General features: G+C 39.9%; 1 protein-coding gene and 2 non-coding genes across 3 annotated transcripts; 2 read left to right on the top strand and 1 right to left on the bottom strand.

Moving 5' to 3' along the window:
• Nucleotides 1-284: 284 nt before the first annotated feature.
• LOC115797609 (ladderlectin-like) lies at nucleotides 285-3148 on the bottom strand. The gene is made up of 5 exons (XM_030754207.1): nucleotides 3088-3148; nucleotides 1937-2046; nucleotides 1210-1344; nucleotides 691-802; nucleotides 285-352 (listed from the first exon to the last, which is right to left on the bottom strand). The coding sequence occupies exons 1-5, from the start codon at nucleotides 3146-3148 to the stop codon at nucleotides 285-287; spliced, it is 486 nt and encodes a 161-aa protein (XP_030610067.1).
• A 3434-nt stretch (nucleotides 3149-6582) lies between these two features.
• trnap-cgg (transfer RNA proline (anticodon CGG)) lies at nucleotides 6583-6654 on the top strand. The gene has a single exon. It is a non-coding gene; the product is annotated as a tRNA-Pro (tRNA).
• A 1144-nt stretch (nucleotides 6655-7798) lies between these two features.
• On the top strand, nucleotides 7799-7870 carry trnap-ugg (transfer RNA proline (anticodon UGG)). The gene has a single exon. It is a non-coding gene; the product is annotated as a tRNA-Pro (tRNA).
• The last annotated feature ends 17150 nt before the right edge of the window (nucleotides 7871-25020 follow it).

Below are 25020 nucleotides of genomic sequence, written 5' to 3'. Positions count from 1 at the left end.
GTGGCAAAGACTCACAGACCAGTTTGATTTAATGCTCAAGAATTTAATGATGCAGAAGATGAGAAAGAACAAGTCTTTATGGGAAATTTTATAAAATGACACCTTCAATTTGCTCCTATTGAAAGAGACAATCCAGCAGTTTATGTCTCTTCATTCCATGTGCCGTGTGACAGCGAAAGAAAAGCAGTAAAGATGCAAAATGAGAAGCAGATATTTCAGGTGACATTTGAGATCATTTTCTTTTTTGTGAGGTGAATCACGTTTTCATAGCAGCCGAGAAATCATCAGTTTCTTCTAACGCAGACAGACGGCAGTCTCTTCAGACAGTCCAGATCGTTCATACATTTGTCTCCTGTAAGCATCAAAAATCAGCTTGAACTGAAACATGATCAAATGGACACAGACAACAATGATGCCACCTGTCAGAATACTCTGGAAATAAATCATTCAAATCCATCCTTTATTGCCCTCTAAACACTTTTTTTTTAATACATTTCTAGCATCAGATTCAAAATAAGGTAATATTTTTTCTCAAAATTATACATTTTCTATTATAAAACACATGAAACATGATTGAAATATGAAATATGAGATTTCCAAATCACTGTATTCAGTTTTATTTGTATTTTTCACAGCATGCCAGCATTTTCAGATTGGGGGTTTTGTACTTTCCTTTTCACGAAGATTTACCTGAAAAATTCATCTCCATGCACTCCTCAATGCCATTATTGTTGTTAGGCTGTCCTGAACACCAGTTTGTGTAAGTGAAACGAGCGCCATCGATCCAAAACCAATAACCGTCCTAGAAAACAAGAAAAAAAGTGTTAATAATAATTTTAAAAACAAAGTACACTCCCAGACTATAAATACATATTGAGAGAGGCAGTTTTAATATTAATTAGCAAGTTGAGGGAACACACATTATATTGTGACACACCGCTTTAATCTGATATTCCATTTGGTGCTCGACTGAACTGGCAAATGCACAAAAATACAAAACTGTGGGATTCAATTAGGTTATTTGTATACGCAACATAGATGCTGGAACTCACAGCTCACAGATAATGTTTATGCAAAGCTTCATTAAGATTGGTTCTCTCATCAAGGAGGAGATAGGGAGCATACAAACATACATGAACTACCATCAGCATGTTAAACAGGTAGACTCGTCTTTTAACTGTCACACCTGTTCAGCGATAACTCGCATACCTGTTGACCATCAGAGCCTCCGATCCAGGTGCGATCACTTGCTTGACTGGCGTCAGATATTGCCTTCTGAACCAGCTGGTACTCCTCGAGGCTTTGCACAGATGCGAGGTTTCCATTCATGGACTCACAGTTTTTCTGCAGTGGAGAGACAAACAGAGAGACTAAACAACTTTTAGGACCACACTGTGGCAAACAGGCAAATCATTGATGGCTATTTGAATGCTTATTACATTAAACATTAAAAAGATACTAATTTACTAATATTCTCTAATTGGTTAACATTTCTTTTTTCTCTTTAAACAATCAGCTAAATGATTGCAAATAAGTAACTAGTGTTGGTGGCTAAAGCTGTCAACTGCAGCTATTAAAATTTGAATGCTGTTATAAACCTGCATGTAATTTTTTGCAATTCTTGTTTTAAGCAGAGCACAAACTGGCAGGTGGTTTGTCTGTGATGTAAATCACAGGAATGCGAAGCTGGAGACTGCAGTTTGTTTGCTGTTTTCTACTTAAACAACGATACTACCTCGTAATCATTGACAAATGGTAATATATGTTTATTTACATGTGCTAAGGTCATCAGAATGTACGTGTTATTGTTTCATAGCTAAAAGGTAAAAATATGTATTACCAGTTTGCAGTTTAAAGACAGTTGGTTTACCATGCGGTGTTACCAAAATATCATATACATTCACTGTAGCTGATGAGTCTTAATCACTGTTATTACCTGAGCTTCAGCCCACGTCATGGGTTTGGGAACATAGATGAGACACTGGTCGTAATTCTCGGTGCAACCACAGGGAGAGCATGGAGGTTTCTTGCGAGCACATGACTCATCTGAAGACAAAGAAATATTGCATGATGCAAAGCTGACCTATTCCCTGCATACTAGGAAAAATTACATATCAGCATTAACTTGTAATTTATTGACATGGTTCTATTTTTTCAGTGGATTTTGAATTGAAAATGTATAATTTTCCTTACTTTAGATGTATAGTTTGAAATATATATGTCTGGTGTCATTTTGTTAGATGATCATCTAAAGGCTTTCTGTTTTGTCTTGTTTTTTTTCTCACAGATTATTGACATTAAGGTGAAAATATTATGTGTGGGCTTTTTGTATTCTTTTTGTCGCTCTGAGTTTTTCTTTTTTTCAAAAATATACACTTTTGCAATTGCCTTAAAGTGAATCAATACATGAATAAATAAATAAATGAACAGCACAACATCAGAAATAGCAAAGCTGCTTTAAGCTTTAAGTGATTAAAGCGCCTTGCAGCGACTGTATGAATTAAAAAAAATAAAATAAAATAAAATAAAATAAAATATATATATATATATATATATATATATATATATATATATATATATATATATATATATATATATATATATATATATATATATATGCACCACCACACAGCCTATGTGGTCGCCCGCTCGACCACTGAGCCACCCTGGTGCCCATATATAAATAAGATTGAACTGAGCAGAACCACAAGAATAGAAACCCTGAAAGTGTGTTTTCCCCATTCTTTGCTCGTAGTGGGGGCTGGGTTGGAATTACTTTTTATTTTTATTATTATTATCTTGAAGTCATATTGCAGAAGTGCTTCTGTGTCTCTTTCAACGGTTCAAGCACAGTAAAATTAGAAACTGGATCAAATATAAATTTGACAAAGTGTTGAATTTCCTTTAAACTAGTTTAAACTCAAAATGTAACATCGATATTTGAAAGCTTCTTTCAAATATTGATGTCCTGGCTCTAATTATCTGGACAGTTTGCTATAACCAACACAAGATTTACATTTACTTTACGCAGTATGGGTTTGGAAGCATAGATGAAGCACTGCTTTTAGTACTCAGTCGGTAACTCACCTGTAGCAGAGGTCAGAGCCATCATTGCACAGAGAAGCGCACACACAGCCAGCGGCTTCATGGTGATGTTTAGTATCTGTAGGAGACAGAAGACACAAAGTGACCATCAGTTCACTGAAACAAGACACAAGATCATCAGGTTGTTTGTAACACACCTGTCGTAGAACAGCTTCTCCTCTCTTTAGTGTCAGCCTGTAGCTTCAGCTTTCCACTGTGGGAACCTGAAATGAAAAACTTTAACACAGATTGTCTTTGTGAGGTTTTAGTTTGCCTTTGCAAACGTGTCCACCAACAGTACAGAGTGCAGCAGCGCAGCACTCTGCATGGGTTTTGACCGAAAAGAATAACAAGCATAGAATTGTTTATGGAGCATGTTATCTACCCGCCATGGTCACAGAATACAGTCAGAGCACTGTGAGCAGGAGATAGCTTTCACAGTTGAGTATATCTTGCGTTTAAAGATTGCATGGAGACAAAACATGATATGAGGGAGCCGTTTCCTTCAGCCAGGTCAGCTTGACACTGAGAAGAGCAGAATCCTAAATTCTTTCTCTCGCATTCCTCCCTACTGATCATATATCGATCGCACACGTATTGACAACAATCTCTAAAATGTCATACCTAAAAATCCCAACAGGTTTAATCAAGGCCATCGCTGTGTGTCACACAGAAAGCTTGTTACTGTTTTTGTGGGACATATTTGGCCCTTGGTGTCTGATTGTTCATCACAGTCAAAATAAGGTGGTATCCTCTCAGAAGCTGAGGAGACGTCAGTCAGAGGCTGTCTGAGTCAGCAGGACTGACAGAGACCGATCAAACAACCTTATCACTGTCAGCCTACTACATGGTACTGCACAGCAGAGAAAACGTGTTAGAGTGACAACACAGTTAACACTGGATATAATGAAACCACATATTCAGCTTATAATGGTAAGGGCGATATTTGGTAAATGGACTAGTTCTTATATAGCGCTTTTCTACTCAGTCAGAGCACTCAAAGCGCTTATACAACATGTTTTTACATTTACCCATGCACTCCCATTCATACAAGCAGTTCCATATTTTTACTAAGCTAAGTGCTTTTTAATTAACTAACATTCACACACATTCATACAGAACGGTCAGAGAGTAACTTGGGGTTAAGTATCTTGCCCAAGGATACATTGGCATGTAGCCTGGAGTAGCTAGGCTTCGAACCGCTGACCTTCCAATCAGTAGGTGACCTGCTCTACCTACTGAGCTACAGCCACCCCCAATATTTCTGTCCTTTATTCTGTTTCTTGTGCCTGGGATGTGCCCATGTCATTCTGAGGCACTGATAAAGAATCCAAATCACAGCAACAATCAGGGTATTGATATTTAGTTCTTCGGTGGTGCACACAGGTAAGTCAGTCAGTCACATCTTGCTGCTCTGTTGCCCTGAAGTTGGCCAGTGGCTAGAGCTTGGATGTGAGCAGAGTGCAATCATCACTCCTCCCTCAGACCTGAAGCAACAAAGCAGACGTGTGACTCCTTAATCTGGTGTTTGACAGGCTAAGTAAAGCTATTTAGTCTGTCTGCTCTTGCTGGAACTGAATAAGTAGATGGTTTCATGTTAAATATTTTATCTTATATGTATTGACTACAGATTACTTTCTAAATGGCTTGTGATTTTTTTCTGTATATTAAAAAGAGCCACTTAAAAAACATGCATACATACGATAAGCATAGCCTGGGCTTATACCTGGAACCCCTCACACTCTAAGTGAGTATCATATCCCCAGACCAACAGAGCCAATAATGAGCACGCTTGCCAAAAGGAACATGGTGGCACCACAGTAGAAAAATTTTTTATGGCTATGTGTGTGTGTTTATAGACTAAAACTAGATTAATGTTGAATTTCATTCCTCATCTCTCCAGGGCACACTTCCACCTCTACAGACTCTCCTCTGCCTGTGGAGTTAGAGACTCCTGCCTGACCTCAACTGTTAACCAGCCCATCACCACTGCAAACAAAAAGGAGCTCAGAGGCGATCCCTGATGTAATCTCACCCCACCTTGACCCCATCTGTCACTCCTACTGCTCAGTGTTGTCTCCCTGTCATCATACATGCCCTGCACCAATGAGGATGAATTATTTTATGAACAGAAAAAAATTGTATTGATTGCATGGATTGCTTTATTTCAGAATAACTGTAACGGTGTACAGAGGCAGGAGTTCTCCCATTTTGTCACTGACCAAATTGCAAACATGTTTAAAGGTGTTAGAAGCAGAAATATTTAAAAAAAATGGTAAAAAAAAAAAAAAAATAGACTAGTTCTTATATAGCGCTTTTCTACTCAATCAGAGCACTCAAAGCGCTTATACAACCTGTTTGCATTCACCCATGCACTCCCATTCATACAAGCACTTCCATCATTAATTAAGCTAAGTGCTTTTTTAATTAACTGGCATTCACACTCCGACAGAACAGTCAGAGAGCAACTTAGGGTTAAGTATCTTGCCCAAGGACACATTGGCATGTAGCCTGGAGTAGCCAGGATTTGAACCGCTGACCTTCCGATCAGGAGGTGACCTGCTCTACCTACTGAGCTACAGCCACCCAAAGATTATGTACTGATCATAAACAGTGAAATAACTCCTCTTAACTGGCAGCTACAACTCACAAATACTCTCTGAACATCTCACATGAATGCAGCTGAGAGGCTTTTAGGTTTGTTTACTCTTAATTCCCTTTTCTGATGGGGATTACAGATACCTCACTGAGGATTACAAAGATCTATTATAACACTTGTAAAGTGTGCATCCCATGGGCTCATTGGGGATTTGAACTCATGACCTCTCACACCCAAGTGAAAAGCACACCCTTAGACAAGCCATGAAAACTGTGACTAAAGTCTAAATAATTGTTCCATAAGACAGACGAGCTCAGCAACAGCAAACACCCACAAAAGACTACTAAAGAGGATAATCGCTTAATTTTTTAATAAAAGCGAAAAGCTCCTAATATCAAGGTCTAAGAATATTCTTTGCCAAGAATTAGCAACACATTTTTGGTTCAAATTGCCATTAATATGTATGCAGGACTTCATGGCCCTTAGAAGGGTGATTCGTTAAGCTGAATGGACCAACAGAACCACCCTGCCTAGCATTTACACCAAGTTAAGGGCTATGAAGGTCCTTAAACAGCCCAACCACCCCAAACACACTCTTCTTCCCTCAGGCCAGCGTTACTGCTGCTGGAAGACTAAGACTGAAAGGATGAAGCAGAGTTTTTATCCACAAGCCATCTGTCTGCTCAATTCTGAGCCCTGAACAGCACTTTTACTGCACAATGCACAATGTAAATTAAATTAAATTCCATTATTCTGTGTATAGTGTGAGTTATTTTTAGTCTTCTTATTTATATATTTTTTACTACTTATCAGCTGCAGGTACAAAATACATTTCATTGTGCATAAGTGTGCATGTGATAAACCTTAACTTATCTTATCTCTTACCTGCTCACAATAAAGGCTTGTTGGTCTAGGGGTATGATTCTCACTTCGGGTGTGAGAGGCCCCGGGTTCAAATCCCGGACAAGCCCACATAGTGTTTTAAACTGCACTCCCTTGAGGATACCATTGTTCTTGTTTTGGACTGGGAAGACAGATGATTTAAAAGAGGAGTAAAAGAAGCAATCTATGCCCACTGTGAATAACCATCACTGAACAGAGGAGATGGACTAAGTCACCAACTTCCCTCGTCTTCAGTACAGTTCTGAACTCCCTCCCCAGGCACCTCAACCCCCATTCACACCTCTGTTCAGGGGACCTCAACATATCACTTGATAGAATGGGGCAAAGTCCCAAATTAGTTTCACCCGAAACCACTGATTGTGGTGACCCATGTCTTCTTTCACACCTTGGCGCATGTGAACAATAGTGAGTCACAACCTCCACTGGGGTTTAAATACCTGGGTCTCCCCACCTTTTGGTTTGAGAACTGAAGAAGCTTTTTGGATCAGAGATGAAGCATCTTCAAGAAACTTAGCGAAGTCCAGTTGCCTTTTCAAGCTCCAGAGACTACTATGACCTGGATGACTGGAAACCTACACTGACTAAACAAATATCTTTTTTTGAATGCTGACTTTCCCGAGGGTATGTTGGTCATGAAGTATGATTCTTGCTCTGGGTGCAAATCCCAGATGAGCCTGTGTGGTGCTATCCTCATACACTCCACACTCAAGTACTTAGTATGAAAGCATCTACTAGGGCAGTGTTCATTCAGCAACAGTATAAACTGCGTTACATCCAGGCAACTGCCAGATTAGCCAAAATATGAGGAAATCATTCACTCAGATGACTCCAATCTTGATGCTGTACTTACTAGACAAATAAATCATCTATATTGCAGATGGCTGCTGACAGATTCACAGTAGATGATTGCTGGTTGGGCTTGTTGGGCTAGGGATATGATTCTTGCTTTAGGGTGTTATAAGCAAAATATCCCAGCTAATCAGGACAGGTCCTTGGACACAGTATCTAAAATGTGGTTTATAACTAAAATTACCACAAAAAGTAAGGATATTTGTGTTTGGTCAATTGTTGTAACAAAGCTTCTTGATATGAGTCTTATACTTCACCATACAATTTAGTAGTAGTAGTTCTGGCCCTTTCAGTGAACCATGTGTATTTTGCTTGAGTTAAACAATTTGTCTTTTTGGCAGGCTCGGCCAGGTAAGTTGCCATGGCTCGTTGGTCTAGGGGTATGATTCTCACTTTGGGTGTGAGAGGTCCCGGGTTCAAATCCTGGACAAGCCCCCACAACATTTATCTCCAGTACACTGTAGCCTGTGCATCTTGGCTGTGAGTGAGCTGTGTTCATGCAAGCATTTAGCACAAAAGTGTCTTAGATTTTAGTTTGTTCTAAGTATCTGACATGCACGGTTGTTGATGCAAAACAAAGGAAGATACTCAAGGTAAAAGAAAGAAAGGAAACCTTATGAGCTTACAAAGCCAGCCGTGAGATAGGACTCACAACACAGGTGGAAACCATTAGGGAGGGGCAGAGAAATACAAAGGTGGGGAAAAAAAGACGAATGACACAAGAAAAACAACAAAACCAAATAATATAACAGACTCTGTTGATGAGGATGCCATCAAGTATCTGCACAATGCCAACAGCATTCCAAGGAGATGTAATGGTGGAACGAGGGAGTGCAGGAAAGAATTCAAAGTTAAAGGTTAGCAAAGAAAAATTAGTGATTATCTTGCTAGTTAACTATCAGGTATCCAAGTTTAAAGATGTGTATTAGCCAATGTCACCATAAAATCTTATTTTAAACTGCAGCATTTCAAACAAAGCTCTGTCCAGTTTTAGATCATTAGATCATAAGCTATCATTAGCCAAAATTACTCTACCTTCTAGATCGCTCCAGAGTTGCAACATGGATTTCCTTGCTACTTTTAATACATCCCTCTCACAGCAAAGTACCTGGTAGGTCTAGTTCATGGTTATGCAATCTGCCACACACAGCCATGAAATAGACATACAGAAACATACAGAGACTGTCACTGCCTATATTAAAATGTGCTTTGAGGATTTTACTGTTGCCAGGACCATCACTATTTTGTGCAGCCAGAAATCATGGCTGACTGGAGAGGTCCAGGGGCAGTTGAAGGCACACAATCCTGCTTTCAGAGCTGGTGATGCAGCTGCCTGAAACTAGCCTGGGCTAATCTGACACGGTGAGTGATGATGCGAAAAGACAGATGGTTTGAAACATGGTCTAAAATCCCAATTTAAAACACTTGTAAATTCCCACAGGAAAACTCAAATATGAATAACTTAATAATTTACATCAAGATGACAGGCAGAAGTGCTATCTAAGGGTAAACAGAAAAGAGGGGCTGCTTGTTTCAGATTGAGTTTAAAAGACTAAACTAGTTTTGATGTTCATTACAGACTCAGCCACATAAAGGCAGCTTTGGCTACAGCCTGTTTTATTTTGTGCTATCAGTATTTTAGCTGTATTTCAGTGAATTAATGCCAGCAAACATGGATATCAGCTAGAAGCTGGTGAACTGATATTACAGGCCAGAAGCCAGACAAAAATACAGTTAGAAAATGTTTAGTCTTCTCAGTGACTCATCTTCAGTTAAGTCAGCAGTACCACTGCTGTTAACAAGGGGTTGTTGGTTGTTTTCCATGTACATGTGGAGAGACACACTGCTGTTTTTAGATATTTAATAATCATCTCAGACATGAACAGGAGTCAAAGAATGCTCATAACAGAACTACAGTAATGGTAATGTTAGTTAGTGTTGGGCAGACCCAATATAAACTATTTCAGTCCCTCATCTATGGCTGCCTGCAGCACTGACTTTAAATTTATGTTCATGATCAATAAAACAACTTATTTAGTCAGGTTAAATTAATTCATGTGCATGGAATTATAGAAAAATTGGTGGTTCTTGGAGGTTACTGGCAGGCGTGAATGTTGGTCTACTTGCTGTGTGTGTGTGTGTGTGTGTGTGTGTGTGTGTGTGTGTGTGTGTGTGTGTGTGTGTGTGTGTGTGTGTGTGTGTGTGTGTGTGCGTATGTTTATAATACCTTGTGGGGACAATTTTCCTGACATATACTACGTTGTGGGGACCAATTGCTCCTTGTGGGGACTGGAACCTTGTCCCCACAAGGGGAAACCCTGTTTTTGGGTCAGGGGTCAGAGTTAGGGCTAAGGTATGAATTGAGTTTAGGTTAGGGTTAGGGTTAGGTATGTGATGGTTAGGGTTAGGAAAAGGGTAAAGGTAAGGTTTAGGCTGTAGAAATGAATGGAAGTCAATGGAAATTCCCCACAAAGATAGCAAAACACACTTGTGTGTGTGTGTGTGTGTGTGTGTGTGTGTGTGTGTGTGTGTGTGTGTGTGTGTGTGTGTGTGTGTGTGTGTGTGTGTGTGTGTGTGTGTGTGTGTGTGTGAATTGCAGGTTTATTTGTGTTTTTAATCTTTTTAAACTTGTTTTTTTTTAACTCAGATGAAATAATAGAAATAAATGTTCATTAACGGGTTTTCATTTAATGTACACTGTTAACTGGGATGCGTAGACAAATTCTATGGTATTTAGTAACAGAAAGATTAAAAAAAAATCAATACAAATAGAAGGTGTCAACATAGAAAGAGTGCATGAATTCAAATTCTTGGGTGCGACAATAGATGACAAAATTTGCTGGAAACCTGGTGCAAGGACAACAACCAGCATGGCCAAGGCCAAGGAGATGATCGTGGATTTCAGACAAGAACATCATCTGATGTCCTGCCCCACTGTGCATTGGAGGAGCAGCAGTCGAGATTGTCTCCAGCTTTAAATATTTGGGGACTCGCATCGCTAACACCCTGACCTGGAATACGAACTCTGGCTGTCTTATCAAGAAACTCCATCAAAGACTCTACTTCCTGAGGAAGCTGAAGGAGGCTGGTCTGGGGACCAAAATCCTCACCTCCTTATACAGGTGTGTGGTTGAGAGCATCATAAGAACATGCATCACCATGTGGTATGGGAACTATTCTGCTTCTGACAGGAAGGCTCTGCAGAGGGTGGTCAAGTCTGCACAGAAGATCACCGGCAGGACCTGCACAACTGCAGAAGGCATCTACATCAGCAGATGCAGTAGCAGGGCCTCCAGCATAATTGGGGCCCCTTTTAAAAGGGATAGCTATCTAACATTCTAATCTCATATTATCAGATGTCATCCAAAATCAAATTCAGTATCACAAAAAGCCTTTTGAAGTTAATGAGGCTCTATAGCTCTTGAATCTGAATTACAGCTGCAGCTTTCCTTCAGCCATCCTCCATCAGCTCTTGAGCAATTTGAGAGGAAATCTAATTACATCAGCCTCTTTGGAGAGGAGCATTTATAGGATCAATATCTCCTAATTGAAGTGATTGAAGATGCTGGGTAATGTGAACAGTGTCATGTACAGATGAATATGTAGACATTTTCTTAGATTACTCTAAATAATGTCACATAATGACTTGCTTTGTTTTGTTTATGGAATAAAATTACCAGTAAATTAATTAGCCATCCAAACTAATCATTTGCTACATTACTCCCTCACTGCTGCAGCTGGAAAATGTTCCACTGCAGACAAAAAAAATGTTTGCGATAATAACAGAGAGAGATTAATTGTAGAAACTGGGTCTTAATTTCCCACAACATTGAACTGAATAAGCAGAAGAAAGTGGATGGATGAATGATGGATGGATGGATGATGGATGGATGGATGGACCTAAGCAGCCTCCTGTTTCAGCTGATGTCTGTGGATTTTGCCTTTTGGCTAAAGCTAAGTAGTTTTAGCCAACACTAATGGTAAAATTAAGTAAGGTGGCTTTTTAGTTTTAACATTGTAAATCAGAGTCATATATAATGCTCTCCAAAGGCCCATAAATATGTTCACAGTGCCATAATTGTGAAAGTGAAACGTTAAAGCCACTTGAGGCCATCACCGAAAGGGTGTCAAACCCCACCCACTCCCATGCTAAAATGTAAAATAAGCATGTTTATAACCTGGTACAAAAACAGTTTCAGTCTCTGTGGATAGTTTCTCCCTTGATAAAACTCTGAGTGGGATGAATCTTTTTAAAATATAACTTATTAAAGTTGTGGTCTCGTTGATTTGCCGTGTGTGCTGCTGGAGCCCTTTGGACCCTTTCAAATGGATTATCTGACTAAATGTCAAATAATCTGACAGATCATCCAAGTTTATCCTCCAGTTTTAGCAAGAGAAATTCTAGTGTTTTGTTAGAATTAATTGGCATTAATTAGCGTTAATATCCTTGTGTGCATTGCACATATACAATTTATGAATGCAGTTTGCTAACCAAGCTAAGTATTAGCTGATAAATTAGCAGTCCGCCCTTCTGGCTGCAAGGTCACCAGCTTACAGCAAGTTAACTAAAATGTTGTGAAAACTTATTATAGAATTCATGGTGTCTATATTTGTATGAGAGTGAGGAATAACAATTTTGGTAAATACTTTATGGTCTAGTAAATATGTTAAGCACTGTATAAATTGTAACATGCAATGACTTCATCATGTTGTAGCTTTTCATCCTCAGAAGACTATAGAAATATTCACACACACACACACACACACACACACTATTTTTATCTCACGTCCCTGAAGTTAGCATGGTTCCCGTAAGCACACACGCTCTCCCTAAATGTGTAGCTGACTGCAGCCCACTGGGTCAAACTATAAATAGAAGAGAAACAAAAATCCCCCACGTCTGCTTGCAGCCTGATCCGTTACTGAACATATACAAATTTTATCATTTAGTTTTATTATTTATCTTGGGGGTGTCATGGTAAACATAAGCTTCTGTTTAAGGTTTAGTGGTAAGAGGGGAAGCAAATCCAAAAAGTCACAGGAGTTCAAATTCCTTTTCCTGCTTGTTCTCATTTGTGAGTTGGTAAAACCTTAAGTCATGCGAGTGAAAGTGGGATTAACTCGGTCACATGAAGAGTCTTAAAATTCATTGAGTTTTTTTAAGGGTTCAGTTCACTGAGCCAAAGATTAATTTGTAGATCACTGTGATAATTCATTTGGAATTTAAAAATGTATTTTCTATCTAACCTTAATATCCTCATTTCCACATCTCCAGACTGTGGCCGTCATTCTGAACACCTTGGCGTCCCCTGTGAAGAAGGTCGGGGCATCTCTTCTAACACTGCTACCAGCGAGACTCAGACCATCAAAAACTAGAAAGAGAGCTGATAGATTTTCCTTATTGCGTTTGTGCATTAAGACACATTCGCATTGTTATTTTCTGAAATATTCAAATGTTATTATGATATTGTGTGATGTGCAGTATTGTATAAAAATGAGCCATCAGTTCAGCCTTCAGCTCATATTTTGCTAGGAAAATGGGAAAGAGGTGCTGTGATTTACTGAAATACGTGCAAACACACAGAGAAATGCCATATGTAAGGCAACAAAAGTCCATATTTGGTATGACCACCATTTTTCATCAACACTGCAGCTTCCATGTCACTTCTGTAAGTAGTCTGACTCCCTGGAACCAACCTGTGAAGAAATGAGGCATGGTCCAAGACTTTTGCACAGCACTATTACTTTTAGATCATTTTAACTAGTGGGAGGCAGTGCCCTTTTTTCTTTCTTTTCCTTTTTTTTTTTAGAGCTACAGGAAATAGAACCATCTTGCCATTTTAGGTCATTTGGTCTTTTCTTGTGCCACTGGGTGCTAATATATTAGCGTGTTTGTTTTGTGCCCTGGATTAAAACCCACCAAGACTTCTGACTTGGTGATTAGCAGATACTAAAGGACACTGCTTAGTCCAACTGTTCAAAACTTCAGGTGTATATTTATTTATGCTGGGGGTTGGGGATGGGGTTGGAGGGGTTCCAGCCAAGTTTTTCTTAGCAGCCATTATTGTCCTTGTTATTAGCAGCCTTTTCAGGATATTGTTGCCCTCTGCTGGTCCGGTGGAGGACCCAGTAAATTCCCCTGCAGCTTAACTTGACTGTACAACATTTTGTCGTGAGTGTATCTCGAGTCTTGCAGGCAATAACCTCACGAGACATCTCCAGATTGTGACAGTTAATCCAGTTGCTATAGTTGCGTTATGCTGCCCTTAAAGATTTTTGATTGATACCTTGCATTGTTTTTGCACAATATCATCTCCATCAACCAGCACATTTTCGAGCTCCCCACGTGTGTTGGTTTAAGCTGGCAGGGTCTGGATTGTTGATTGTGTTCAGGCATGTGCGAACAGAAAGGCCACTGTGTGTGTGTGTGTGTGTGTGTGTGTGTGTGTGTGTGTGTGTGTGTGTGTGTGTGTGTGTGTGTGTCTCTAACTGGCCCTTTAAGCCAGCTGTGATTGAAAAGACTGTCCGTCTGTGTGTGTGTGTGTGTGTGTGTGTGTGTGTGTGCATGAGTCAGCCAGTGCACCCTGCTTGTGCTATGTGTGTGTGGGGGGGAGTGAGCAAGACAGCTGAGTGCTGCAGCTCCAGCACTCGCTCTCTCAGTCCTTATTTGTTCTGTCTCTTATTCTCATTTTGCCCTCTCTCTTTCACTGCCATGGATCTCTCCTCATTTTAAGGATACTTTTCTGGATATCCTGACTTTCTTATATGGATCTTGGAGCGTATCTTGCTGGGATTTGACAGAGCTCTACCGTGTGTGTGTGTGTGTGTGTGTGTGTGTGTGTATGCGAGCCATGCTCCGTGTTTTCATTCTCTGTGCGGAGCGGCTACAAACGCCGGACGATGACATCAGTGATGCCTACTGCAGCGTCACCTATGACGGTATGGATCTTGTGTCTTGGGGGCCTGAGAAGGGGGGGGGGCACAAATGGAAATCATCCATGTGTCTGCATACAACTCAGATTTCAGATTAATATTGATCTAGTCATTGAAATCTCTCTGAACAGCTGAGAGGTTATTATTGGAAAGTGCCCTCTGATTATCTTTCATGGGGTGGGGCAGAGAAAGAAAAGGCTGACAGGAAAAATAGGCAGACGGAGAGGAAGAGGTGGGCGGATGAGAACAAAGTGAAGAGTTAAAAGAAGCCCAAAAAGTATGTTGAGTGCATTTCTAGTACGTCTGTGTTTACAGACACCCTTTAGGGCACCCCCTCTCTCAGGGAGCTTATAGTGACATCCAGGTTCTTATATTTAAAGCTGGTCCAAAATAAATAAAAAAAAAAAAATCTCATCACATGGACTGAAATTTCACACAGTCACGGTGCACCAAACACAAACAACTTATTCATGTACATAACAAATGTCTGACTTTCTCTTTTGTGCTACCGTGAAACCACCATTTGTGGTTATGAGTGACGTTTCTTGAAAGCTGTTTGTGTGATTGTCTTGAAATTTGATCCACTGATTCATATCCCCCTCAGGATGAACTGTAATGGGTCACTGTAACATTTGAACTGTCCATCAAATTGGTTTGATTTAATGAGAAAATACCTACTGAAGGTTTTCATTCTATTACTGACACTGTTAGCTGTAATCTTAAAGTAGAGGAAGTGAAACGTGAGCTTGTATCCAAGGATAATTTCAGAGAGCTTGCTGTGTAGCTGTAGATGGAGAGCTCGTTCAGACAAAGTAAACTGAGTCAGTGCATCAATTTTGTGTCAAAATGTTGTGGAGTGCAGAGATTTGGATTCAAATTCAGAACACTGGAGGCAGACTTAAACAAAAACCAAGCCATTTTATTGGGGATAAATTTAAAGCCCCAAAAGCAAAATTTAAATCTGGGCAGATACAAAGGGCACAGACACACAACCGGGGAGCACAACAAACACTTTGACTGAGACTGAAGGAAAGACAGGACTATTTATACACAGAGGGCTGTCAGACACTAAAGCAGCTGTAGTGACTAAACAGAAGTTGTCATTCACTAATGTAAGCAAGGGTGCAAAGCACCAAACATAGCAAATCCCAACGACCACAACATGTTGTCATTTTGCTTGGCTGTTCAGTGTCAAGAGAGGCTAGTAAAAAAATATTATTTCATCTACTAACAGAAAGTATTTCACTACTCAGCTGAGGTACGCCTCGGATAACTCGTTCCTTTGAAGAAGTTTAAAGTTTCTGTAACTGCTGAATATGGTATTAATCCTGCATCCCAGCTGAGGGGAAGGCAAAGTTTTCTGACATAAGTGTGTTGTGAACTCATGACACTATGTCTGTGCACAAAAGTTTCCCTGTGCAATATAGGCCAGTATCTGCAGCACACACACACACACACACACACACACACAATCACAATATTTTTATTGCGTATCATGTTGATGATAATCACAGTATTACAGCAGGTTATAAGAGAAGCTACATCATCAGCACAAACAGTAGCCATACTTAACTTTAAGTGATAATATCATTTAAATATATATTTTTTGTTATATGTGCACAATAAGGAGCATAGTTGTTATAGTTTTATATATATATAGCATAATTTTAATTTGCACTTGATTTGCACACAGATTAATGTGACTTTTAATACTGATCATTATTTATGAGTCCTTATATTGTGTTAAGACTTTGACTCTAGAGGTTGTGAATGTAAGTTGTTAGTGTTTGTGTGGCTACGAACAACTGAAATATTTAGCTAGCAACACCATGGCTGGGACTCCTGTAGTGATTAATGACTTCCAGTCAGGGATAATGTTGTGACTGAAATGGTAATAAAACAGTTTTCTTATAACTGAAGTGTTTGGAGTACAGGAATGCAAAAAAAATTAGATCCCTCTCTTTACACACAATGCAAACACTGTGTAGAAGTTCCTGGGCTATTCATAGTCACACTTTCTGACTTAATTTATTATAAAATACTTTTAACTTAAAATGAATTGGAAGTTATCATCCTTAAGTATTACATTCAAAACAATCAAGTTGGTATAACTTGCCCCTCTGAAGATGAAGTTACCTTTTTTTTTTCTCTTTTGAGACAATGAGTTTCCATCCATCCATCCACCACTTACTCATAGTCTGCTCATAGGATGCAGGCTAAGCAGGATATTCCAGACATCCTTCTCCTGAGCAACACTTTCCAGTTCCTTCTGGGGGATTCCGAGGTGTTCCCTAACCAGACAAGATAAATAATGTTTCCAGTGAATTCTGGGTCTACCAAGGAATCTCCTCCCAGCTGGGTGTGCCTGGAAAACCTCCAAAGGGAGTGCAGGTGGCATCCTGCACAGATGGGTGAACCACCTCAGCTGTCCTCCTTTCAACATGGAGGAGCAGTGGTTCTTCTCCAAGCTCCCTCCAGATGTCTGAGCTCCTCACCCTCCCTCTGAGACTGAGCCCAGTCACACTAAGGAGGAAACTCAATTTGGCCACTTGTACTGTGACTTTACTCTTTTGGGTCATTACCCAGATCTCATAGGTGAGGGCTGGAGCGTAATAGATTGGTAAATTGAAAGCTTTGCCTTTTCGCTCAGGTCTCTTTTCTAGTACAAGTCTGACAAATCAAACCAACTTATCCAATTTAACAATGTTTGTTCAAATTGTTCTCCATTCCTTAAAGTTTATTGGGAGTCTGAACTGCCATTGAAGGCCAATTCATGAACAGCTACAGGCCAAAATTAAAACCGCAGAATTCTATGCACGTTATAACTGGAGTTACGCACACTTGTAAACAACATGGCATCCCCCTGAAAACAAGAAAATGAGCTGCTATGTCATTATGTTTGTGTTTGGCTGGATGAAATTCATGTCCAGCTCACCCTCTGAGACAAGAGAGAGTTTGCAGTTGTTTTTGTTGATTGTGCAGTGCGAAATTTTGGATTACACAAAAGCTATGATGATGCACTACTAATCATGCAGTTATTGGATGATTAGTAGTGCATCTCTGAACCCACTGTCTTTAAATTGTGGCCACTTGACAGAATTAAATTATAATGGCTGAGTCATAGCCATGGTGAAACAGCATATTCAGCCTGTGAGTTATGAGCAAAATTTGCATTACAGTATAGAATATGAATGGTGTTCATTACTGCAGTTTGCTGGGATGCAAACCTTGTGGCTTCTCGATGAAAGAATTGATGAACAGCTGAACACTCAGGTTGTTTTTAAGCTTCTCCTCCCCGGCTGATATCTGACACTTGCTCTGCTTTAACTCATCTGCTGCCCCTGAAAGCTGAACGCTGTCTCGGCTGCGTCTGCTCTTAAAAACTGCTGCATCATTTCTTTGAATCACTAAGGCCTCAAATGCTGTTGAAGAAAAAAGGCTAGTAACAGATACCCTGGATGGATAGTGTAAGATCATTTGTGATCATTTCTGTCCTAATACCATCTGGTTACTCTCCAGTGATTCCAGGATCCTTTAAAGACAGGAGACTGGGCTTAAGCAATGAAAACATGCAGTCATGTTCATGTAAATCCTCTTTTAGAAGCCTCTCTGCAGTGGCAAAGATACCACATTCAGTATGTTATAAAGTCAGTATGGCGACCATGTTACCAGAGCTGTTCACATGTCTGGCAGATAAAGAGCAACACTGTTCAGTGGCTGTATAGTGTGGTGGTTCACACATCCTCCTAACAAGCACAATCCTCCAGTCCAATTCCTGGAAGGAGACACAAATCCCTCTGGGGTTGCGTCAGGAAAGCCATTCAGAATAAAAAAATTTTTTTTAAATCTGCCAACTCAAATATGTGAAGCTAACTGCTGTTTATTCACAAAGGATCAACCCAAAGAAGTTTTTACAGTTTCTAATATTACCTCTTACACCACCTTTTTGCTCACCATCTTCTGAGAAAAGATGTATAACTCTATTTGAGCACTTGAAGTGCTGTCTTCCTACAAGCCTCATCCAGCCATTTACACAACCACTTTTATGCCCAAGTGCTTTTAACCTAACAATCACACACTCATACAATGGATACATCAGGGAAACATTTTGACATTTTGAGAAACGTGAAGCTAGAGACACCGGCGACCATAGTCAAATGTCTTCCAGGGGCCAGAGCAGGCGACATTCATGGAAACTTGAAACTGCTGGCTAAGGCTAATCATAGATTTGGTAAGATCGTTATTCACGTCGGCAGTAATGACACCCGGTTACGCCAATCGGAGGTCACTAAAATTAATATTGACTCGGTGTGTAACTTTGCAAAAACGATGTCGGACTCTGTAGTTTTCTCTGGGCCCCTCCCCAATCAGACCAGGAGCGACATGTTTAGCCGCATGTTCTCCTTGAATCGCTGGCTGTCTGAGTGGTGTCCAAAAAATGACGTGGGCTTCATAGATAACTGGCAAAGTTTCTGGGGAAAACCTGGTCTTGTTAAGAGAGACGGCATCCATCCCACTTTGGATGGAGCAGCTCTCATTTCTAGAAATCTGGCCAAATTTATTAACCCTCCTAAAAACTGACTACCCAGGGTTGAGACCAGGAAGCAGAGTTGCAGTCTTACATGCCTCTCTGCAGCTTCTCTCCTCCTGCCATCCCCCCAAAACCCCATCCCCATAGAGTCGGTGCCTGCTCCCAGACCACCAAAAACCAAAGCTAAAATCAGCAAAAAACTATTTAAGCATAAAAATTCAAAAACAATAAATAATACAGCTTCATCAACTGCACCAAAAAATAAAACAATTAAATGTGGATTGTTAAACATTAGGTCTCTCTCTTCCAAGTCCCTATTAGTAAATGATTTAATAATTGATCAACGTATTGATTTATTCTGCCTTACAGAAACCTGGTTACAGCAGGATGAATATGTTAGTTTAAATGAATCAACACCCCCGAGTCACAGTAACTGTCAGAATGCTCGAAGCACAGGTCGAGGAGGAGGATTAGCTGCAATCTTCAATTCCAGCTTATTAATTAATCAGAGACCCAGACAAAGTTTTCATTCTTTTGAAAGCCTGACTCTTAGTCTTGTCCATCCTAATTGGGAAAATCAAAAACCTGTTTTATTTGTTATTATCTATCGTCCACCTGGTCCCTACTCAGAGTTTCTGTCTGATTTCTCAGACTTTTTATCTGATTTAGTGCTCAGTTCAGATAAAACAATTATAGTGGGTGATTTCAACATCCATGTAGATGCTGAGAATGACAGCCTCAACACTGCATTTAATCTATTGTTAGATTCAATTGGCTTCTCTCAAAATGTAAAGGAGCCCACCCACCACTTTAATCATACTCTGGATCTTGTCCTAACATATGGCATAGAAACTGAAGACTTAACAGTATTTCCTGAAAGCCCCCTCCTGTCTGATCATTTCTTAGTAACATTTACATTTACTTTAATGGATTACACAGCAGTGGGGAATAAGTTTAATTACAGTAGAAGTCTTTCTGAAAGTGCTGTAACTAAGTTTAAGGATCTAATTCCTTCATTGTTATGCTCTTCAGTGCCATGTGCCAACACAGTGCAGAGCAGCTACCTAAACTCTGCTCCCAGTGAGGTTGATTATCTCGTCAATAGTTTTACATCCTCACTGCGTATAACTTTGGATACTGTGGCTCCTCTGAAAAGGAAAGCTTCAAATCAGAAGTGCCTGACTCCGTGGTATAATTCACAAACGCACAGCTTAAAGCAGATAACCCGAAAGCTGGAGAGGGAATGGCGTCTCACTAAATTAGAAGATGCTCATTTAGCCTGGAAAAAGAGTTTGTTGCTCTATAAAAAAGCCCTCCGTAAAGCTCGGACATCTTACTATTCATCATTAATTGAAGAAAATAAGAACAACCCCAGGTTTCTTTTCAGCACTGTAGCCAGGCTGACAAAGAGTCAGAGCTCTGTAGAGCCGAGTATTCCTTTCACGTTAACTAGTAGTGACTTCATGGATTTCTTTACAAATAAAATTTTAGACATTCGAGAAAAAATTATTCATAACCATCTCAAAGATTATTCTTCATGTTCGGCTGCTTTCAGCACTGCTGGTATTTGTTTAGACTCTTTTGCTCCAGTTGATCTTTCAGAGTTAACTTCAATAGTTACTTCCTCCAAACCAGCAACATGTTTATTAGATCCCATTCCTACTAGACTGTTCAAAGAAGTCTTTCCAATTATTGATGCTTCAATCTTAAAAATGATCAATCAGTCTTTATTAGTTGGCTATGTACCACAGACCTTCAAGGTGGCTGTAATTAAACCTCTACTTAAAAAGCCATCACTTGACCCAGCTGTCTTAGCTAATTATAGGCCAATCTCCAACCTTCCTTTTCTCTCAAAGATTCTTGAAAGAGTAGTTGTAAAACAGCTAACTGATCATCTGCAGAGGAACGGTTTATTTGAAGAGTTTCAGTCAGGTTTCAGAATTCATCACAGTACAGAAACAGCATTAGTGAAGGTTACAAATGATCTTCTTAGAGCCTCTGACAGTGGACTCATCTCTGTTCTTGTCCTGTTGGACCTCAGTGCAGCTTTTGATACTGTTGACCATAATATTTTATTACAGAGATTAGAGCTTGCTATAGGTATTAAAGGTACTGCACTGCAGTGGTTTGAATCATATTTATCTCATAGACTCCAATTTGTTCATGTAAATGGGGAGTCTTCTTCAGACAGTAAGGTTAATTATGGAGTTCCACAGGGTTCTGTGCTAGGACCAATTTTATTTACATTATACATGCTTCCCTTAGGCAGTATTATTAGAAAGCACTGCATCAATTTTCATTGTTATGCAGATGATACTCAGCTTTACCTATCAATGAAGCCAGATGACACACATCAATTAGTTAAACTGCAGGAATGTCTTAAAGATATTAAGGCCTGGATGACCTCTAATTTCCTGCTTCTAAATTCAGATAAAACTGAAATTCTTGTTCTCGGCCCCACAAATCTTAGAAACATGGTGTCTAACCAGATACTTACTCTGGATGGCATTACTTTGGCCTCCAGTAACACTGTGAGAAATCTTGGAGTCATTTTTGACCAGGATATGTCCTTCAATGCACATATTAAACAAATATGTAGGACCGCTTTTTTGCATTTGCGCAATATTTCTAAAATTAGAAACATCCTTTCTCAGAGTGATGCTGAAAAGCTCATTCATGCATTTATTACTTCTAGGCTGGATTATTGTAATTCATTATTATCAGGCTGTCCTAAAAGCTTTCTGAAAAGCCTTCAGCTGATCCAAAATGCTGCAGGTAGAGTACTGACAGGGACTAGAAAGAGAGAGCATATTTCTCCCATATTGGCTTCTCTTCATTGGCTCCCTGTTAAATCTAGAATAGAATTTAAAATTCTTCTCCTCACATACAAGGTCTTGAATAATCAGGCACCATCTTATCTCAAAGACCTCATAGTACCATATCACCCCAACAGAGCACTTCGCTCTCAGACTGCTGGCTTACTTGTGGTTCCTCGGATACTTAAGAGTAGAATGGGAGGCAGAGCCTTCAGCTTTCAGGCCCCTCTTCTGTGGAACCAGCTTCCAGCTTGGATTCGGGAGACAGACACCCTCTCTATTTTTAAGATTAGGCTTAAAACTTTCCTTTATGATAAAGCTTATAGTTAGGGCTGGATCAGGTGACCCTGAACCATCCCTTAGTTATGCTGCTATAGGCCTAGTCTGCTGGGGGGTTCACATAATGCACTGTTTCTCATTCACCTTATTTACTTTGTTTATACTCCACTCTGCATTTAATCATTAATTGATATTAATCTCTGGCTCTCTTCCACAGCATGTCTTTTCTCTCCCCTCAGCCCAACCGGTCGCGGCAGATGACTGCCCCTCCCTGAGCCTGGTTCTGCTGGAGGTTTCTTCCTGTTAAAAGGGAGTTTTTCCTTTCCACTGTCGCCAAGTGCTGCTCATAGGGGGTCGTTTTGACTGTTGGGTTTTCTCTGTATTATTGTAGGGTCTTTACCCACAATACAAAGCGCCTTGAGGCGACAGTTTGTTGTGATTTGGCGCTATATAAATAAAATTGAATTGAATTGAATTGAATTGAATTGAATTGAATTGAATTGAATTGAATCAGGGGCAACTTGGGGCTCACTATCTTGCCCAAGATACTAGGCAGACTGGAGAAGCCAGGGACTGAACCACTGACCTTCTGATTAGTAGGCTCCCACTCTACCTCCTGTGCAACAACCTATCCCATGTTTGATGGTGCAAAGGTAGTGTTGATTTAATATCTCAGTAAATAAGGCTGCAGTTTGCCAACAAAGCTGGTAAGCCAGCACTAGCACCAGATGAAATTTCTCCCAGAACCTAAAATCTAAAAGCTCTATGTCCTGTGTGCTGGTTTAGCTCAGTGGGTAAAGAAGCAGCCACATACCACAAAGCCAAGTGCTGCAGCTTTACACTGTGTGCCTTCTTCTCTTTGCCTTCACTAAAATCTAGCTAATAATGGCAAAAAATGTCAGTTAATCTACAGTAGGATACACTCAGGAATCATTTTTGTGGTTCCTCGGATACTTAAGAGTAGAATGGGAGGCAGAGCCTTCAGCTTTCAGGCCCCTCTTCTGTGGAACCAGCTTCCAGCTTGGATTCAGGAGACAGACACCCTCTCTATTTTTAAGATTAGGCTTAAAACTTTCCTTTATGGTAAAGCTTATAGTTAGGGCTGGATCAGGTGACCCTGAACCCTCCCTTAGTTATGCTACAATAGGCCTAGGCTGCTGGGGGGTTCCCATAATGCACTGTTTCTTTTCATTCACCTCTTTTTACTCTGTTTATTCCCCCCTCTGCTTTTAATGATTAGTTATTATTAATCTCCGGCTCTCTTCCACAACATGTCTTTTGTCCTGTCTCTCTCCCCTCACCACCAAACTGTCACAGCAGATGACCCCCCCCCCCCCCGAGCCTGGTTCTGCTGGAGGTTTCTTCCTGTTAAAAGGGAGTTTTTCCTTCCCACTGTCACCAAGTGCTGCTCATAGGGGGTCGTTTTGACTGTTGGCTTTTCTCTGTAATTATTGTAGGGTCTTTACCTACAATATAAAGCGCCTTGAGGCAGCTGTTTGTTGTGATTTGGTTCTATATAAATAAAATTGAATTGAATTCTCTTATGTGTAGTCCAAGAACAAAAAAATGACTGAATTGATATCTGGCAGTAAGAAAATAAATGATAATATGCCCAAAATAAATACAAAGAAAAACAGAAAGTCTAAAGTCATGGTCACATGGTTTCCTTTCCCTGCTCTCAGTCTCTGCCAGTGCACATCTTCTCACAGAAGAGCAGAAATTAGATTTATCGAGTTGACGACAACACGCTATGAAAGATTTGTTAGTTATCTGCAGCACCGGGTGTCATGGACCCAGAGTTTGGAGTTTTCATTAACTTTGAATTCTTGTTTATTATTTGATGGTTTGTTTGGTTCTTAGTTTATTGTTTGTATTTGATTGTCATGGTCCTTATTTTCTTGAGCCTTAGTTCTTTGTTCCACTTCCTGTTTAGTCCCACTTGTATTCTTAGGGTTTACAGTGATCCCTCGCCTATCGCGGGGGTTACGTTACGAGACCCCACGATAGGTGAAAATCCGCAAAGTAGCGGCGTTATATTTAGTTGTATTATTTATATATATTTTAAGGCTTTTCCCACTTTCTTATTAACCTTTCTGACACTCTTAGAAACACTTCATATGCTCTTAAACACGAAGATGTCACAAAAACACAACACCGCAGAGCTACACTACGCGCAGAGATCAGATGTCGATGTGAAGTGGACAAGAGAGATGCTGAACGTATAGGCAAACATATGGTCATTGAGCCAATAGGTGCCCAGGATAGACTAGATTGGTGCCTTGAGTTTTATCTCCCCTTATCTTGTCATCATGAATAGTTTCAGCTGTCTGATAGTGTTTCCACTTCCCTCCTTATCTCACGTCTATACTGTACATATATAGCCTCAGTTTGCCTGTGATCCCTGCCTGTGTCATACTGTCTTCCTACCCTGTTAGTTTAGTTAGTGTATTTCTTCCCTGCTAGCTTTTTGTGTGTTTCTGGACGTTGTTGTATTCTGGGTTATCATCAGCCACAACAGAGACTCACTTTTTCAAACAGTGATGGTGTGAAACACTGAAACATTTGAAGCCATTCCACCAGAATTATATGAGGTTAATTCTATGTACATATAAAATAAATTGATGAACTGTGTTTGAGTTAATCATCGCATGAAAGAAGTCTGACTAGATTTTATTGCTGATGAACATACTGATGGGGCTCTGAAGAACAGGAGAGAGGAGAACAGGATGCATGAGCAGATGACAGATGAGAATATCACTGAAACGACTCATTTTATCAGTACATAATTAACTTCCTTGTGTGCATATACAGAACTAAATCTTTACACTGACACTGTACAGTGTTGTTTTTTTTTTATTATTATTTTAATTTTAGGATCCTAAGTATATGGATTTCTAATATATTCCTACTCCAAAAATCTTTCCTCACCACTTTGTAAAAATGCTACAGTTAAAACATTTGCTCACTGCAAATATAATTTATAGAACAGCTCACTGCATCATTGGCTTCAAATAAACAGAGCCACA

The sequence above is a fragment of the Archocentrus centrarchus genome, chromosome 18, assembly GCF_007364275.1.
Source record: "Archocentrus centrarchus isolate MPI-CPG fArcCen1 chromosome 18, fArcCen1, whole genome shotgun sequence".
NCBI lineage: Eukaryota > Metazoa > Chordata > Actinopteri > Cichliformes > Cichlidae > Archocentrus > Archocentrus centrarchus.
Note: the sequence above shows the minus strand (reverse complement) of the source record. Positions and strands in the feature narration are given on the sequence as shown.

What these genes read in the sequence shown, in the direction of transcription:
- LOC115797609 (XM_030754207.1), bottom strand. Translation starts at nt 3,148, where the DNA reads ATGAAGCCGCTGGCTGTGTGTGCGCTTCTCTGTGCAATGATGGCTCTG. An exon ending in TGACGTGGGCTGAAGCTCAG is followed by an intron (nt 1,345 to 1,936) that starts GTAATAACAGTG and finishes TCTCCACTGCAG; the next exon opens with AAAAACTGTGAGTCCATGAA. An exon ending in GAGGCTCTGATGGTCAACAG is followed by an intron (nt 803 to 1,209) that starts GTATGCGAGTTA and finishes CTTGTTTTCTAG; the next exon opens with GACGGTTATTGGTTTTGGAT.